Source organism: Gopherus evgoodei, chromosome 13 (genome assembly GCF_007399415.2).
Source record: "Gopherus evgoodei ecotype Sinaloan lineage chromosome 13, rGopEvg1_v1.p, whole genome shotgun sequence".
Lineage (NCBI taxonomy): Eukaryota > Metazoa > Chordata > Testudines > Testudinidae > Gopherus > Gopherus evgoodei.
This window is the reverse complement of record NC_044334.1, coordinates 10,858,131-10,875,892: the sequence shown is the minus strand read 5'-3', so window position 1 is coordinate 10,875,892 and position 17,762 is coordinate 10,858,131. Positions and strand designations below refer to the sequence as shown.

Below are 17,762 nucleotides of genomic sequence, written 5' to 3'. Positions count from 1 at the left end.
CTCATCACCCCTTACAGTCTCTGATCCACAGGTGCCAACTTTTTTTCTGCGCTGCTGGGTGCTCCAGTCCCCACCCTAACACTTCCCCTCCCCAAATCCCTTCCCCAGCCCTGTCTTCTCCTCCAAGTGTGCCACGTTCGCCCTCGTCCCCCGCCCTCCCAGGCTTGCCCCGTGAAACAGCTGTTTCATGGTACAAACGCTGGGGGGGGGGGGTTGGAGGGAGAAGCAGTATGCGGCGGCGCACTCGGGAGGAGGCAGAGGTGGGGGGGGCGGAGGTGGGCCATGGAGCTCACCCACCAATTTTTCCCCATGAGTGCTCCAGCCAGGAGTTGGCGCCTGTGCTCTGGTCAAGAAAAGCCAAGGGGTAGGCCAGCCTCAAGATGACAAAATGGTTTGGGAAAGCTCTCACGTGGCTTGCTAGCGCAGCAGTTAATCTTTCGCTTTCCTGAGTGTGAAACTTACCGTGAAAAGTTAAAACAAATGTCACCTATTGTTAATTTACCATAACATTGGAATTGAAAAATGAATGCTTTTAGCCCTCTGGCCCACGATAAAAACAAACATTTTTGATCAATCTTTCTGGATTGAAGAAGAATCTTCCAGGATCACCGCCTTGACTTGGCCTGGTATGCAGACTGCTGGTTTGTTCTTAAAGCAGGGCTGATGGTTAGTGTGGCTATGCCAGTCAGGAGGCATTGATCTATAAGTCGTCAAGGTCAGAGGACACAGTATTCTGCTTACTGTTAAGTAGCTCTAGTAAAAAAGCTTTAAGGAATCTGCTGGAAATGATTTTCAAGACCTGCTTTTGTCTCTAGAATTGTCCTATAGGCATATTTTTATTTAGTACTTCATGTGGTAAGTACTCGATAAACTGAAGCACTACTCAAACCACATCTTCCTGGAACTGAATCACAAGTCTCTGTAAGTCTCTTGGATGCCATCCTTGTGTTATGTAGTGGACAGCACTGTGAGATCATATTGATTTTAGGCTGAAGCTGAAGTGGGAGGAGAGTGTGAATGAGACTATAAAATCTTATTTTCTGGTCTGTTTCACACACATTTTAGGGTTCATTAGCACAAAAAAAAAAGTGCAGACCATTTATCTGTTGCTGCTGTTTTGTATGTGACATGGCTTGCGTTGGTTTCTTCTTATAATTAAACAATAAATACATTGCTGTTGTGATTCTTTCAATAAACTTCTGTTTACTATTTGGAGCTTGTGAACAATATTCAGTTAATAACACTAGCAACCTATTGCAATTAGATCTATACATAGGTATTTTGATACACTATGAACATTGTACAGCTAGCTAGTCCTAATGCGAGATCACGCCCTCAGTGACCTTACTCCAGTTAAGTCAAATGGAGCTTTTGCTTAGAGCCATAACATAAAATGATATATTAACAGCCACAGTAATTCAGTATCTTAAGCTTTAAACATGTGTGCAAATTAACGTTGAACTTAGTTTCTTCCCCTTAGCACAGGGGTTCCTAACTTAGGTTCCATACAGCAAAGTTTAAGAAAAACCAATTTCCCCCTCCCCCATAGTTTATTGTGACAACACAAAACTGAAAATTGCATACTTTGCAAGAATACAAGTAATAGTTAAAGGGCTTTGATTGGTATATAGGTCTGAGTATTTGTGTCAGAAGTACCAATTTTATTTCATAAAGCACCTTTTGTGTTCAGAAAATACAGATCAGAGCAGTTAACATAACACTGCCCAAATGCTTTTGGAAACTGTAACGCCGACTGACACTGCAACTCTTCCCCAGTTTTCAGAGGCCGTGGGAAGAAGTGACGGGGTTCACGGATGCTGGGCTCACAGGTAGGGAGCAGGCCCCCTCACTTTAGTGGAGGTGGGCAGGAGCAGTGGGGTTCCTGGGCAGTGAGGCAGAGTATGGTACTCGCTGGTCCAGCAGCTCTGTGAGCTGTGCGTAGGTCCAATCCAGCAGGAAGTCCAATGAGGGTGCAGAGTCAGTAACTGGGATGGGCCTCTGCTGTGGTATGTTCAGGGAAGCTGAGGCTATTCCTGGGAGAGACCAACTGGTTACTCTCCAGCTGCACTGGTGCACTGCAGAAGTCAGCACATCATCCAAGGCAGGAACTGTGCAGGACCCCGGCTCTCCCTGGCACCTGATGTGACCAGGCACAGGCGCCCTGTGGCACCAGGGAACAGGGAGGAAGGTGATTCCACGAGCTGCGGCAGAGCTCAGAGCCCACTTTGCACAGGGGCTGCTGTTGTGATGTGAGTGCAGAACTGGAAGTTAACAGCTGCAGCTGATCAGAAAGAGAGCGCTCCTGGTCATCCTAATTTACCCAGCCCCACTGCCTAAAGGTGAGCAGCAGATCAGTAGTGAATGGAGAGGAGCCCTCAGAATACAGTGGGAATGAGATGGGGACCTGTGGGAATGGAGAGGAGCCTTTCTGATACTGCATAGGCTACTTCAACCAAAGAGAGTATGGGAGATATGGGGGTGGCCAGGAGAACATGGCAGAAGCAGGAAAGCCCCTGCATTGCTGTGGGCATAACCAAGCTGAGGGGCAGAGCACCGGGTGAAGCTGCTTTCTCTGGTGTCCACCCCTCCCTGGCCAGCGCCCACACCAAGCGGAGCTCTGAATCCACTCTGGCAGCACTACACCCTGGTCAAAAGACAGGCAGCTGGCACTTCCCTGGCTCATAGCTGTGCCTTCTCAGGGAGTCTGAGAACCTCTGCCTTAGATGATTCCCTCAGGGCTTGTCTACATCACAAAGTTGCAGCGCTGGTGAGGGGGTTACAGCGCTGCAACTTAGGAGGTGTACACATCTGCAGGGCATCACCAGCGCTGCAACTCCCTGTTTGCAGCGCTGGCCGTACTCCCGTTTTGTCTCGGGTGTAGAGGATCCAACGCTGGTGATCCAGCGCTGGTAATCAAGTGTAGACACTTACCAGCGTTTTTCTTGACCTCCGTGGAATAAGCAGGTATCCCAGCATACCTGAGGAAGCCTCTCTGGTAATCAAGTAAGTCTCCTTCCCCGCGGTTTGCTCCGGTGTTCTCCGAATCCCCCCCCAAGCGGGTCTCCTTCCCCGCGGTTTGCAGGGGGGTTCGGGGAACGCGAGAGCAAACCGCGGGGAAGCAGGTCTCCTTCCCCGTGGTTTGCTCTCGCGTTCCTCGAACCCCCGTGCAAGCAGGTCTCCTTCCCTGCGGTTTGCAGGGGGGTTCGGGGAACGCGAGAGCAAACCGCGGGGAAGGAGACCTGCTTGCTCGGGGGTTCGGGGAATGCGAGAGCACACCGCGGGGAAGGAGACCTGCTTCCCCGCGGTTTGCTCTCGCGTTCCCCGAACCCCCCTTGAAGCCGCCCAACAGCGCTGCAGTGTGGCCACATCTAACACCACTTGCAGCGCTGGTTGCTGTAAGTGTGGCCACTCTGCAGCACTGGCCCTATACAGCTGTACTAATACAGCTGTAACAACCAGCGCTGCAAAATTGTAGATGTAGACATACCCTCAGATAGGATTTCCCATTATGGGACAAGATGGTTTTCAGAGGCTGCTACTCCTTTTGTCACACTTGACTAAATCAGTAAGTTAGAATCAGAACATTTGGCTTGTGCTGTCCCCAGTTCCCATAAAGTCTGTTCCCCTTCAGGTCAATAGCACAGAGCCTTTAGCTCATCAGCCCTTTGCTTCCATCTGTCCTGCTATGGCACACCAGTACTGGGAAATGGTTAAATTCTCTGAGCGGGCTGGGTTTTGGTGCAAAAGGAGAACATAAGAGTGGCCATACTGTGTCATACCAATGGTCCATCTAGCCCGGTATCCAGTCTTCCAAAAATGGCCAATGCCAGGTGTCCCAGAGGGAACTAACAGAACAGGTAATCTTCAAGTGAACCATTCCCTGTTGCCCATTCTCAGCTTCTGACAAACAGGCTAGGGACATCATCCCTGCCCATCCTGGCTAGTAGCCATTGATGGACCTATCTTCCAGGAATTTTGCATGTGAAACAAGCAGCATGCATTTACATGAATGGGTGCTAGATGTTGGGATTTATGATTACCTTTTACAATATGAAGATGCATGAAACTATCTCAAGTCATCTAAAAGTCCATCCTATTCAGATAGGTGTGGCATGGCCTCAGAGGCCATCTTGGCTGTAGGTACTGGTCAGTTCACAAGTAGGCCACAACATTGATTTGTGTTCCCAGCCTGACTCTCTTTGGAATAGAAGGGATCAGCAGCTTTCATTTCATGCTTTTTACATGTTTATTTCATAGCCTTTAATTCTTTGTACCTTCTGCTACATTCTCCTCTACTTCTGAGGCACTTGTCCTTTTACATGTTTTCCCCATCATTTGACTTCATTTTGCTCTTCATTACTTAGGAGTATAATAAACTGGCCTGCACAGCTGGTGCAAGCTTTTCTTTGTTGTTTTTCTGTCTGCTGGGAGGGTGTAACTTGCTGTTCAGACTAGCATTGTATTGGACTAGAAGAAATAAAATTTAGCACCTTGGGGAATTGTTAAGTAAGTAAAACACCAGGCTAGTAGTCTGTGGGGTCTGTTCCTGATCTTGCCGCAATAATATATAGGAGAGATCACTTAACATCTTTGTCTCAACTTAACTGCTTGTAAAATGGGGAATGGAGCGACTTAAGGTGCTAACTTAAGATGTGCTGTGGGAGTGTAGAGCGGATCTTTTGCAATAATCAGTGCTGCCCTTTTATCATGTTACGTTTTATTGTATGTGTAATAACATCATAATATCTCCGGTTATCTTAGAATATTTTCCTACCCCCAGCAACTATAGGCTGTTTCTATCACTTCAGAATAAGCAATTGGAATTCTTGCTTAAACAAGTCACTTTCTGAATGTCATCTTTTTTAATATCTTTCTCAACTACAGAGAAAGCTTAAAGCAGAGAATAAAGCAGCAGTTGCTTAGCAACATTAGGGGAATCATGTTAACTCTAAATCTGAATTCATGTACGCAACTGACTTACCTTTTTCAAACATACAGGCATTTCTTGTATTTGGTGCCTCCCTCTTTGAGATGTCATCTTTCTCTTTTAACTATCAGAATTATTACATAGTTCATTAAAGTTCCCAAACAAAATGTAACAGATATTTTCAATGTATTTGTCAAAGGATCAGTGGTTTAAAAAAAGAGTGATAAATTCTTCTGTTGAGTCCTAGATTCCAGGTTGTTTGTACTACTTGATTTAATAGACAGGAAGTAATACCTTTTAAGTCCTGTCGTATTCTCATGCAATTACACTGCTGTTCTTTTGCACTTGTTGCAGCTCCAATAATGGTTTTGTAACTTGAGTATTGCCCCACTAAACACAGGATTATGAGCTCAGTCCTTGAGGGGGCCATTTAGGGAACCGGGGTAAAAATCTGTCTAGGGATTGGTCCTGCTTTGAGCAGGGGGTTGGACTAGATGACCACCTGAGGTCCCTTCCAACCCTGATATTCTATGTGAAAACCTGTATAGCCAATTTTTTATTTTATTTTATTTTTTTTGGCGGGGGGAATGTAAATGTGCCTGTTTGACCTGGGGAGTTCATGCACCTCTTAATTGTTCTTTATATTACCCTTTCCTTCCATTTGGTTTTCAAAGCTTTTGTTTCAATCTTCTGATAATTATCTAAATTAAATGACTGGTAATAAGAAGGTGCCTTAAGATTGAATGGAAAATACTTCAAGAAAAACATGATTTTTAAATGTGATCGGCGTATCCATAGTGCTATGAAATTCAGTTTTAAAAAAGTGAAATGTTAATGGTTACAATGCTGCGATTTGAAAGCACTTTGTTCAAAAAGAACTGAATATGTTAAAACCTGAAACATAAGTTTGTTTTTGTTTACAGTAAAGCTGAGTATAATTTTATTAAACCATATTAGTTTCACTTCAGGTACCTTTAAAAAGGTGACACACACTGAATTCATCTTTTGTATTATTCCCTGCAATCCTTTTAAAGCACCCTTATTTAGCTGAGAATCGTAATCTCACATGACACCAACAACTAGAGGGTTTAATTTCAAAACTACTTATTTGAGGTAGCATGAAATTGTTATCAATGGCTGCCAGCAGGCAGCAATATCACTGAAGGCAAAGAAAAGATTTTATGTTCTTTAGGCCAGATTAAATATTCGGGTGCTTAGGAACATTATTCAAGTTTGGAAGCATGATTTTTTTTTAATTACAGAAGTATGTAGTATTCCATCCCCCCCAAAGGTATCACTTAAATCTAATGCTTTTGTGAAGGAACTAAGAAGAAAAAAATCAGACTGGAGTTCTTTCACTCAGTGTACTTCAGTTGGAGTTGTGTGACTAGTATCCAGTGTGGTCACCAGACTGAATCTCGGATAGCCTGGAAACTTTTCTGACAGCTGAGGTTATTTAGTGCAAGGTTACAGTCTTATTTAAGATGAACAGACTTCTGCATTTTTAATAAGGGTTTGGCCAAATAAGAATTAGAAACTATTTCAAATAAAATATTAGTGGCAAAACATCCCAATAAATACGGTTTGGACAATTTTTTAACTTCTTTAGTGTTCGTTGTATTAAACAGAAGCTGTCTTCTCCCAGAAACATACTGTTGTCTTCCATACATCTATAAGGACACTGAACCTCATGTTGTGGGTTTACCTTTATTGGAGCCTCCCGCCTGACTTCTGAAAAAGGGCTCTTCACTTGGCAGCATTCAAATGCTCTCCGCTTCAAGGGAGAACAATGTGGTGGTTCAGACACGGTTTCCCATGTGGCACTACAGATCAGTAAGGGAGAACATGTAGTTCTGATGCACTTCCTTGTCTGAATAGAACTGCACCCTCAGGCCCTGACTAATTGACCCATCTGGCTTGAAGTCTTAAGCCTTTCCCCTTAAAGGAAAGCACCATTGTGTTCCTATCAAGCACTGTGTATGGATGAGTAGTGATAGTCAAGCAGTGTTAAAGAAATACTTGCAGTTTCAACATTATGTGAACAGAGGATGGCTCTGAGCTTGCTTCATGGGCGCAGCCATGCCTCTTTAAAGAAGCATAAAGGAGGTATGGAGAGTCTTTCCCATTAATTTCAGGAAAAGGCAGACTTTGTCTTAAGTTTCCATCCCTTCTCCTTACCTGTAGACAATACCTTGGCTGTGATTCTGCAAAAACTTGTCCTCGCTTTTATGCCCTGTGAGTAGTCCCATTGACTTCAGTAGAATTCTGACTATTTAAAGTTAAGCATGTGCCTAAGTTGTTTGTGGGATCAGGCCTATAACAGCATATCCTGTTGGGGCACTGGGGCTGCAGATTAGTCTGATATGCAGATTCTAGGTCCTATCTGCCCACAGTAAAGTTAAATAGTTAACTGTGTTGGAAGGAGGGGACATTTCTTAAACTATTGAGACTTGCCCTAAGTGTTGCAAATTGAGAGAAATGATCGTCCATGCGGGATGTAGGATTTGCCTCAGTCAAAACATGACTTTCCAAAACATGGTCTAACCAAGAAGACCATATGGGAGTCAAGAGAGCTGGCTTTTGTTATGAAAACTACTTGAAAAATTTTCACATTTCGGTCATATTTTAGTCACCTTCCATCAATGCTCAAACATGGCTTTTTAAAAACTGTTCCAAAACAGACTTGCCAAAAACAGTTTGGATCAAAAACAGTTTGGCTGGACAGTGTCCTAGATGGTATGTTGATGGTATGTTGATTCTGGTATACAATGAGACTTGACTGGTATCAGTTGACACGAGTTTTCTGAGAAAACTTGTTTGCTAAAAGGTTGTACACTTGCTGAAAGAACAATAGGGGAGTGATGCAGCACATAAAATCAAAGTATTTTATATTTATATATAAGTTCAGGTTTTAATGCAAATATAAAACATTGATAACCTTGACTAAGACTTTCAGAGCAGGCTAAGGGAGTTGGATACTCATTGGAAATCAATGGGAGTGGGTACATAAATCCCTTAGTGTCCTCTGAAAATCCAAGTTCCTGTTTTTAGCATTGTACAAATGTATTTTCAGTGTTCATGGATATTTGTCATTAGCAGGCACATTGAGCTGATAACCAAGCACATTAATTTCTTACAGATTGATACCGTTTTTTTTTTAATACAGGCCTAGAATTTGCATATTCAGCTGCTCCCAAATCCATGCAGAGTGCCATTATGGGACTGTTCTTTTTCTTTTCTGGAATTGGGTCATTTGTTGGCTCAGGACTTCTGGCGTTGGTGTCTATTAACGCAATTGGCTGGATGAGTAATCATACAGATTTTGGTAAGTAATCCTCAGTGTATTGGAGGATGATGAAGTAAAATGCTTAATCAGGAATCATTATATTTCAAGGGTGGGAACTTTCTTAGCTTAGAATTGTAACACTTTGAATTTGTAAACCCTCTTAATATGGCAAAGACATAATTTCATCTGGCATATTGCTACAATTGGAGCTGAGATACTGTCTTAAATGGATATATTAGAAATGCATGTGTTGTAAAGTGGACTTTATAAAAGAGCTGATTCAGTTAATTGCTCAGCTGTGTTACTATTTTTGCTCACCAGAAGATATTTGTACATTTAAGAATATTTTAGCTGGAATGTCTAGATTAGTAGAAGCAGTTGAAGAAAGTTTTTTGCTGTCTCTTAAAAATTTTTAAATTACACATTTTCAGTGAAAATAATAAAACAGGTTTTTGACTACAGAGTGCTGATTATTTGCAACTCATGTTTCAGGGTACTTTGTGGCAATTATCATACAAGAGTTAAATTTGCATTTCTACCTAGCAATCAGTTTTATCTTACAGTCCCACCTAAGCCATGCTTTCACTGTCAGTTGAAGTTAAACAAAATCATTGACACCAGTAGGTGGCACCTTGGGAATTTCATAAGATCATTTACAGACTTCAGTGGCATGATTAGTTCCAGCAAGAAGAGCGTGTGAAAGATTTAATAAATTAGGTTAACACTGATATGCAGGTACAGTTTTATGTACCCTCTACAAATTATGCCTAAAGTAAAACTTGGTGTTGAATTTTTTTGCCCTTTCTGCTAGATCAGATGTGAGGTAGGGTTTTTTTAACAGTCTGTCTGGAAACTACATTTATGCCATAAGTTGGCATCTTTATTTTACAAGTTCCTTCTTTAAAAACAAAATTTTATTCCAAAAACAGAGGTCCCACGTTTCATCTGGTTGTACAGCAGTAACAAGCATTTTGTTCTGACACACCCATAACTGTTGAATTTCTAAGGATGTGGGGTTTTTTGACATGGCTTTCACAGGAATAATCTTTGTTGTACAAAATATTTCTATAATTTAGCATTTTGAGATTTTTCAGATGAGGTGAATGGGAAACTGTTTGTTTGTTTTCCCTGAGATTCTTGAGCTGCCTGGGAAACCCCATATGCCGTGTTGTAGTTGTGTCGGTCCCAAGACTTTAGGAAGACAAGGTGGGTGAGGTCCAATAAAAGATTTTACCTCACCCACCTCGTGTCTCTTGCTAAACCGTAGGCAGCGTAAGAGACTAGTAGAGCAACGACTGAACAGCACAGAACCAGACCAGCAAATTCTCAATGAGAGACCTAGTTCCTCTGGGGTTGATGTTTGTTCATCCTGAAGATGATAAAAAGACTTTAAAACTGGTTGTTTAATATTGGCCAAGATTTATTCTGCCATGGCAACTTTGGTGATCAAATCTGTCCATTCTTACAACATACACATAATTCAAGAGATGTGCGCTAAATATGGAGGAAGTTACTAGTTATAAAATTTTTGTCATACTTGACATTTTTAATTAGACATTTTTGTCCCCTTTTCTAGCATGATCCATCCCATCTTGTTTTCCTTAGGTTATGATAAAACAGCCCCAGAAAAAGTAGCACCCCCATCTAGAAACATAGATTGGCTCAAATACTTCCTGGGTTATTAAGACTGAAAGGTGTTGCCTCGGGTGGCTCCTTTCGTCAGCTGTGTAGAGTAAACTGGGGATGCTCAGTCTGCTTCCCAGTGGACAGCTGTTACCAGGGAATTACCAGAAATCCCTATCTATCTTGGCCCTAAACGGCAGCTGTGGAGCTCTTATCTCCCCTTGCGTTCCCAAAGTTTGTACCTTGGAATCAGGGGTTGAGGCCTACCAGCGGGGTGGTTTTGGTTTGTAGTATCTTGTGTTGCTGCTACATGGACTGTTACTCCAGTGAATAAATAGGTCTTCATTGTTTTTTAGTGCTATCAAGTACTTTTCAAAGTGTTAAATTCACTGTTTTATTTTAAAAATGTTTTAGCAAATGTATCAAATTTTAAATTAAAATGACCTAGTAAGGTCTTCAAGGTTCCTGCCCATCAGTTGTGAGACTGAAGCTTTATTGTGAATGAAGTGTTTGTGAATTTTTCATTAGATATTCTACAACTATACATTTTTAAAGAAATGCGGTATAAATTAACAGCATTAAATGTTCTCCCATGTGTTCTCTCACTACTTCCCATTGATGGCAGTAGAGCACGCTGTCTGCTGGCACTTAAGCGTTGATTGCTACATTGAAATGATTAAATTATTTCTGTGATAACTCCATGAAATCTTGATTTTTAACATCCTATCCCACAAAGGAATATTACTACTTCTGCTCTTCAGATGGAGTTTTGGAAGTATATTGTATTTGAAATGTCAAGAGAAGACTGCTTTTGTTTTTATTGCTTTTTTATTATAAACTCATTTAATTAGATCTTGCGTTTCTATAAGTACAATAACTTAATCTCAACACATGTGTACGCTGCATTCAAAGCTTGTAAGGATTGATGTGTGCGTCCTTTATTTCTTGCTTCTCCCTTTCACTTATAATAGTCATAATGGTCCAATTTGGCTGTAGCTCGTGGCACGTTGGAAGCAAGCCATAGTGTATTCTTGAAAAATTCAGCAATAGTAGGAGCTTATTTCTTAATAGAAGGATAATGTTTTATCAATGAGCTTTCTTAATTTAGAAGCATTTAATGTGCCACAAATCACTAGCTTAAAACAACTTTGAAGAAATGTCAGAGGTGAATTGAACCAGAAAGAAGTTCCACATAGCTGGATGGATTCCTAACTTTGCTCTGAGAGGTTTGAAAGAGAATTGCAGTAATGGCTTGATGTGAATACTGCTGTTGAATTTTTCATGATGAATTTTTGTAACTTTATTTCCCCATTCGGCTGAGCAGGGAGGGGAGATTGAGGCCTTCAGACACACAGGCACCATTAACATTGAACAAGGCTAAGGGCTTGTCTACATCAGAAAGTTGCAGCGCTGGTGAGGGAGTTACAGCGCTGCAACTTTGAAGCTGTACACATCTGCAGGGCACCACCAGCGCTGCAACTCCCTGTTTGCAGCGCTGGCCGTACTCCCGTTTTGTCTCGGGTGTAGAGGATCCAGCGCTGGTGATCCAGCGCTGGTAATCCAATGTAGACACTTACCAGCGCTTTTCTTGACCTCCGTGGAAGGAGGAAGCCTCTGGTAATCAAGCTGGTCTCCTTCTCCGGCTTGCTCTCGCGTTCCCGGAACCCCGAGCAAGCAGGTCTCCTTCCCTGCGGTTTGCAGGGTGGTTCGGGGAACGCGAGAGCAAACCGCGGCGAAGCTGGTCTCCTTTCCCGGTTTGCTCTCTCGTTCCTGGAACCCCGAGCAAGCAGGTCTCCTTCCCTGCGGTTTGCTGGGTGGCTCCGGGAACGCGAGAGCAAACCGCGGTGAAGCTGGTCTCCTTTCCCGGTTTGCTCTCGCGTTCCCGGCACCCCGAGCAAGCAGGTCTCCTTCCCTGCGGTTTGCTGGGTGGCTCCGGGAACGCGAGAGCAAACCGCGGCGAAGCTGGTCTCCTTTCCCGGTTTGCTCTCGCGTTCCCGGAACCCCCCTTGAAGCCGCCCAACAGCGCTGCAGTGTGGCCACATCTAACACCACTTGCAGCGCTGGTTGCTGTAAGTGTGGCCACTCTGCAGCGCTGGCCCTATACAGCTGTACTAATACAGCTGTAACAACCAGCGCTGCAAAATTTTAGATGTAGACATGGCCTAAGAGGTTGTCTGAAGAAACTGTAGTATAGGAACTTCAGAATTCTGTTTATGCTTCATCCAATTCAATGATGTTGTAAAACATATGTTTTTACCCTAAAGCTTTACAGTTCACTATATTCTAGGAGATAATTAAAATTAGACCATTTTACCATCTTCATTGCATAAACTTCTATTTTCCATGAAATAGCTTAGGTAGTATTGGCTAAAAACTGTGGATAAATTAAATTAGAACATTGGATGGTTAAAGGGATAAAAAGAGAATGATCCAGTGGACCTAAAAGAAAAAATCTGTCTTGTGGAGCAATGACAGTACAAACTTTGCTTTCACTGTTTGCTCTCTGTGAATATGTTAGCAAATAGGATTTCTGCCAGGATTGTTCATAGAATTCCTTTTTAGTGAATATTGGAGATTATTCAGAGAAAACTAGCTTTGATCTTGTATTTAAAAGTTCACTTTGGAGACTTGATTCTCAGTTACATATCCAGTTGAGTTAGAAAAAGACACTGTATGAGTGGTATCATCCAAAGCTCTGATCTCAAATATTGCACGTGTATAATGAACGGATTCTAAACAACTTACAGTTCAAGGGTTTGTCCACATTGGAAGTGCTGCAGCTGCACCTCTGTAGTGCCTAGTGAAGACACCAACTACACTGACTGGAGAGCCTCTCCCATTAGCATAGGTCCACCACCTCCCCGAGAGAGAGGCAGAAGGTATGTCAATGGGAGAAGCCCTTCCATCTACATAGCACTGTCTACACACCCCTGAGCGATGTTGTTATACCAGCATAAGTTGGTAGTGTAAACCAAGCCCAAGAATTAATTGTACAAATTTGTGGAAAGTGGGTTAGAAAAAATCAGATTTTTGACAATTCAGGTAGTAAAAGTGAAAAATCATCATTCATAAATCTTTCAGATCTACATTACATCTTGTGTGCAGAATTGCTAGGAAGTTGCTGTGAAAATGCCTCAGCATGTTGAAAGAAATATACAAAAACCAATGATGATGCTTTGAGTGAAGAAATAGAGGTGGAGGAGGTGCTGAGCAGTTGGAAATGTTCCTCACTCATTCCTTTGAATATACGTTGGATTTGTTTTGGCCATACAGTTTTTTTTGCATACGTCTGTGAAATTAAATCTTCAGTGATTTAAGTCATTTTCATATCAAAATGTTTTCTATACCAACATAATTCATTTAATTTTTTTTACTGATTGCCTTTCTATTTAAGCAGCGAGCCATAAACCTGACCACTTGTTGATAAAAATCTTGTTCTAACTCTCCTTGCAGGAGAGTAAGATTGTCCATTTACATACTAAGCTCTGTTTCAGAGTGAGAGGGCATTGAGGAGAAAATACATTTTGGGGGTTCTGATTTAAAATGAAGAAACTATAGCCTGTAAATTAAAAGCAAATTAAGTTCAGAGGCTTTTGTCTTACTCTGACAGCAGTCTTGAGAGAGCATATTCGGCTTGTAGCATTTCCAGCAGGGGAGTTGGTTTCCATTTTTAGCAAGGTAGCTCTTTTTATATTTAAAGAAAAAAAGGGGGAGGGGACACCTCTGTGTGTGGTCTCATTTATTTAAATTGGGAGAAGAGCAGAAATCTGTTTAGATATGCATTTCATAGTTTTTCAGGTAACCTGTTTTATCTGAAGTATGAGTGAGCCCACAAGGCATTGCATGGGTACATCACCTATAAACATTTCTGGTTAGCACTTACATTTCTCTCTCCCTTTTAGGAGTTTATTAAATGAATTCAGGTTCTGCATTAGTTGAAAATCAATTATAAAAAAGGAGGCACCTTCACAACTTTCCTGTCTCTGGGCTTGGCTACACTCAAAACTCCAAAGTGCTCCCGCGGCAGCACTTCGAAGTGCGAGTGTGGTCGCAGCGCCAGCGCTGGGAGAGAGCTCTCCCAGTGCTGCAGGTACTCCACCTCCCCGTGGGGATTAGCTTGCGGCCCTGGGGGCCGCACTCCCAGCTCTGCGGCACTGTTTACACTAGCGCTTTGTAGCGCTGTAACTTGCTGCGCTCAGGGGGGTGTTTTTTCACAGCCCTGAGTAAGAAAGTTGCAGTGCTGTAAAGTGCCAGTGTAGCCAAGGCCTCTGTCTACTTTTTTTCAGGCTGCTAGTTCTTTTTAAAAAGAACTGTTTAGGCCTAAGGGGCCTTGTGCTCACCTCTGTACACATGTAATTCCTGTAACATTAAGTGGGGTTGTGTGCAGTCATTGAGGAGAAATCATATTGTGTGGGCGAAAGGGGTCTGCTCTTCTCAAGGGCATTCCTGACTTTAAGAGGTACAAGCACAAAATACAAAGCACAGCTTGCAGGCTGTATATTTTCCTAGAACTGCAATTTATATTCTAGATAATGCCAAAAATTGAAATACCGGTTACATGATGGAAATATGATCTGGTTCTGGTTTTGCTGACACCTTTTGGAGAGAGAAATCTCTATTATACAACTGAGCGGGATTGTATACTCCCTATGTATTTACTTTTCCTCTCCAATTCTTTCTAGGTAACATTAATGGCTGCTTTTTAAACTATTACTTTTTCCTGCTGGCGGCTATCCAAGGAGCAACCCTCCTGCTTTTCCTTATTGTTTCTGTGAAATACGACCGTCAAAGATCAAGGACTAATGGAGTGACTGCCAATGGGAGGACCTGACAGTATCTGAAGTGGAAGAGCAGTTTATTAGACCAGCATGCAATAAATTAACTGGCAATGAACTGATAGTTTGCGAGATCTTAAACTGTTCTCCAATGGGACTCTTTCCTTAAATGTGCATGTTACATGAGTTCTCACCCCTCCCCCTTTCCCTGTAGGTAAGTGCCTTATGTTGGTGGGGCTCATATGCCCTGTTGTAGAGAGAATGCAGATCTTGGAAGTGCATTAACTCTAGATATTGAAGGCGCTGTGCTCATGCTGACATGTTGGGACTACTTAACGTCTTTGGAAACTGAATGTAACTAGTCAAAACTAATAAGGCGACATTGTGTAATGTGGCTCACTCCTAAGTAAAGAACTTTGTTCAGTGAAGAAAGGTGGATGGGGGGGGAGGGGGGAACACTTTTCAGCAGTCTTATGTTGAAGGCACCTGTTTTTCCCACAATGCTGTATTTCCTTGAAGTTCTGGTTATAGTTCAAGAGGCTCAGTGAAATTAGTAAGAGATCTCCTCTGAATTTTAAAAATTTGAGGACACGAAATTCAACAGGTCAATTTTGGGACAATTGGAGGCAATCTAAACTTTATAGGTCTGACTAGCCTGGATAAAAAGGGATGGCTTGTATGCAGCGGATCTTTTGTTGCAAATAGGACAAATGTTTTAAGCCTACACTTCAGTATTTAATATAAAATGGGCTTGGGTGCATTTAGACAATACAGTAGGTTCTTTTGTAGCTGCTATCATTTTTTATACATGTTAGAGACTTTTGGGGACTGAACTGGTTTTACTCCAGGATTTTTTTTATTTTTTATTTTTTTAAGGTCAGAGTTAGATGTATTAGGACATTAGGGAAACTTTTGTGTCCATTGAATAAGCAAGTCTTTTATCTAATGGTTATCAGTTTCATTACCTCTATTGAAAGTTCCTTAAGTATTTTCAAGCATGTGAAAAGAGATTGGAGACTGAATTTCAGTAGATGAATGTGTAATATCAATTGGAGGTCTCTTAGCCCTAATATCTTCAGTCCTGGTGTCTTTTATGTAATTCTTGCTAATGTGCTACCGGGCTAGAACCTTTCAGCAACACATTCCTATTATAGAGTAAATGTAGTTTTTACTCTTTCAGCCTGTTCAACTTTAATTGCTTTACCCTATTGTATTTAATACTGCATATGCAAGGTGATATGGAAAGCAATACTTTGCAAGTGATTATAAAGAAAAACTGAAAAATCAATATTTTACTAAACAGTTGAATGTGTTTTGAGTTTTTACAGTTTCCTTTGACTGCATTTAAAATGTTGAAATATTTTTTGGTACATAGAATGTCCTTTTAATGAGTTTACAAAGCAAAATGAACTCTTGTGCTGTGACTTCTGACCCTTTGTTCCCAGGTGAATAAAATTACACTGCAGATCTCCAGTGTTCTTTGGTCTTTATTTCCTCAAATACATCTTACAATCCTATTAATTGTGCCACCCAATGGAATGAGTCTGGGGGTAATTACATATATTTGTCGTCTTGGTAAAAGACCCACAAGCTAGTGCTAAACCTGCTGGGTCTAAGTCCCTAAATACCTCCTGATCATGGTGTAAGACTTGAACAGAATAGTGAAAGTAAGAACTGCATCTCTTGTATGCAAAACTGTAAATATTCCCTATTGGCTAATGTAATTTCTATTCTATTTAGCTTTTAATGCCCTATTTGTGGTATATCATCTTTAAAGCCAGTTTGGTCTGGTGGGATTAATGTGCTTGGCAAAGACCGGAGTAGGCTACAGAAGAATCATATGACTATCTAAAAATCTATTTATCAAGCGATCTCCCTTTTTAAGATGACAGAACTCTGAGGAGATGAATCAGGAAGGTTTGATTCCATGTGAAGACAGGTTTGTATTTCTAAAGCATTTGTAATTGCAGAAAAGAACTTTGCTGTACACCTAATTGTTACCCAGTTATACCAATAAATACTTCCACCATTTAGCTAATTTCTTGCAAGGCTGTTTTTAGAATTCTTTATAGATACCCATCTGCATTGGAGGCTACATCTCATTAGATTAACTGATTCTCAAAAGTCTGCTCCTTGATGATAAAAACTGTTCCTGTTCCACACTTGTATAGGAAACTTATGTAGAGTAGGGAGTGTATTAAGACCATATCTACACTAGGGAATTTGAAATGGCAGTGCTGCAAGGTACCGGATTCTTGCTACAGTAGGGCTACCACAGATTAAAGTCTTTGGGGTAGACTAGATTTTAATGTGGTTCAACTAGTTTAATCGCCCAAGTGGGTGGAGCCTTAATATGCATTCCACTTGGCATGTTTTTTTTCTCTTTGGAGGGCTGATAGTGTTTGCAGTGAATGTTCCTTTTGTTCTGTCTCTCTTTAGTTTTTCACTTCAGTCTTGGGTCTCCTGCTAGGAATACAACAGCCTCCACTCTTCAGTCACAGGGTGAAGGGAGAATCCCTGATGTAAACTCATACACTGGTGCAGTGTGCAGGCAGCTCAGTTTCCATAGGTTTCCTTGAACATCACTTATGGCTTAGTCAGTTATTTATCTGGAGGTTTGGTTCTGGAATTCCTTATTCAAGGGGGCTAAAAGGTATGAATATCAGTCTGACATAGAAGTGTCACCTTTGGCCGCCTTCAAATGCTGTTCTCATCTGTGGCGATCATGGGACTGCAGGCCTTGCATGAGACACATGAGTAAGGACACTTAAGGTCCCCTTGTCAGAAAAATCCCAGAGAAGCAATCTTCCTTCACTTCCTCTTCCTGGAGATAAACGGTCCTGAATGGTGTTCGTGAAATTCCTAAGCAGTATAAGACTCAAATGGTCTAATTTTAAAAATATTTGAGGCTGGAGAGTAATCAAAGAAACTGTAGGTTGTAGCCTCTGCCCTGACACATTGCCAAAGCTTGGCAGTGTAGTCACTTAGGTTCAGTTGCAGTGCACAGAAATATCTTAGTTTCCTATAGAACATCTTTTGGCTGGGCCTGCCAGCTTATCAGACATAGACTCTGGATTCAGGTGTCCTGTGTCACTCATCCCAATTACTTTGACTCAGCTGCTCAGAGCTTCTTTGTGCCTGGCTTATTCTA

At 41.7% G+C, this 17,762-nt stretch overlaps 1 protein-coding gene across 1 annotated transcript in view; it reads left to right on the top strand.

Moving 5' to 3' along the window:
- Window positions 1-16,078, top strand: part of SLC15A4 (solute carrier family 15 member 4) — a 61,534-nt gene extending 45,456 nt beyond the window's left edge. Inside the window, exons 7-8 of the mRNA XM_030583013.1 lie at window positions 8,094-8,252; window positions 14,519-16,078. Coding sequence (XP_030438873.1) covers window positions 8,094-8,252; window positions 14,519-14,667 — 308 coding nt within the window. The 3' untranslated portion in view covers window positions 14,668-16,078. The remainder of the gene's footprint in view (window positions 1-8,093; window positions 8,253-14,518) is intronic.
- The last annotated feature ends 1,684 nt before the right edge of the window (window positions 16,079-17,762 follow it).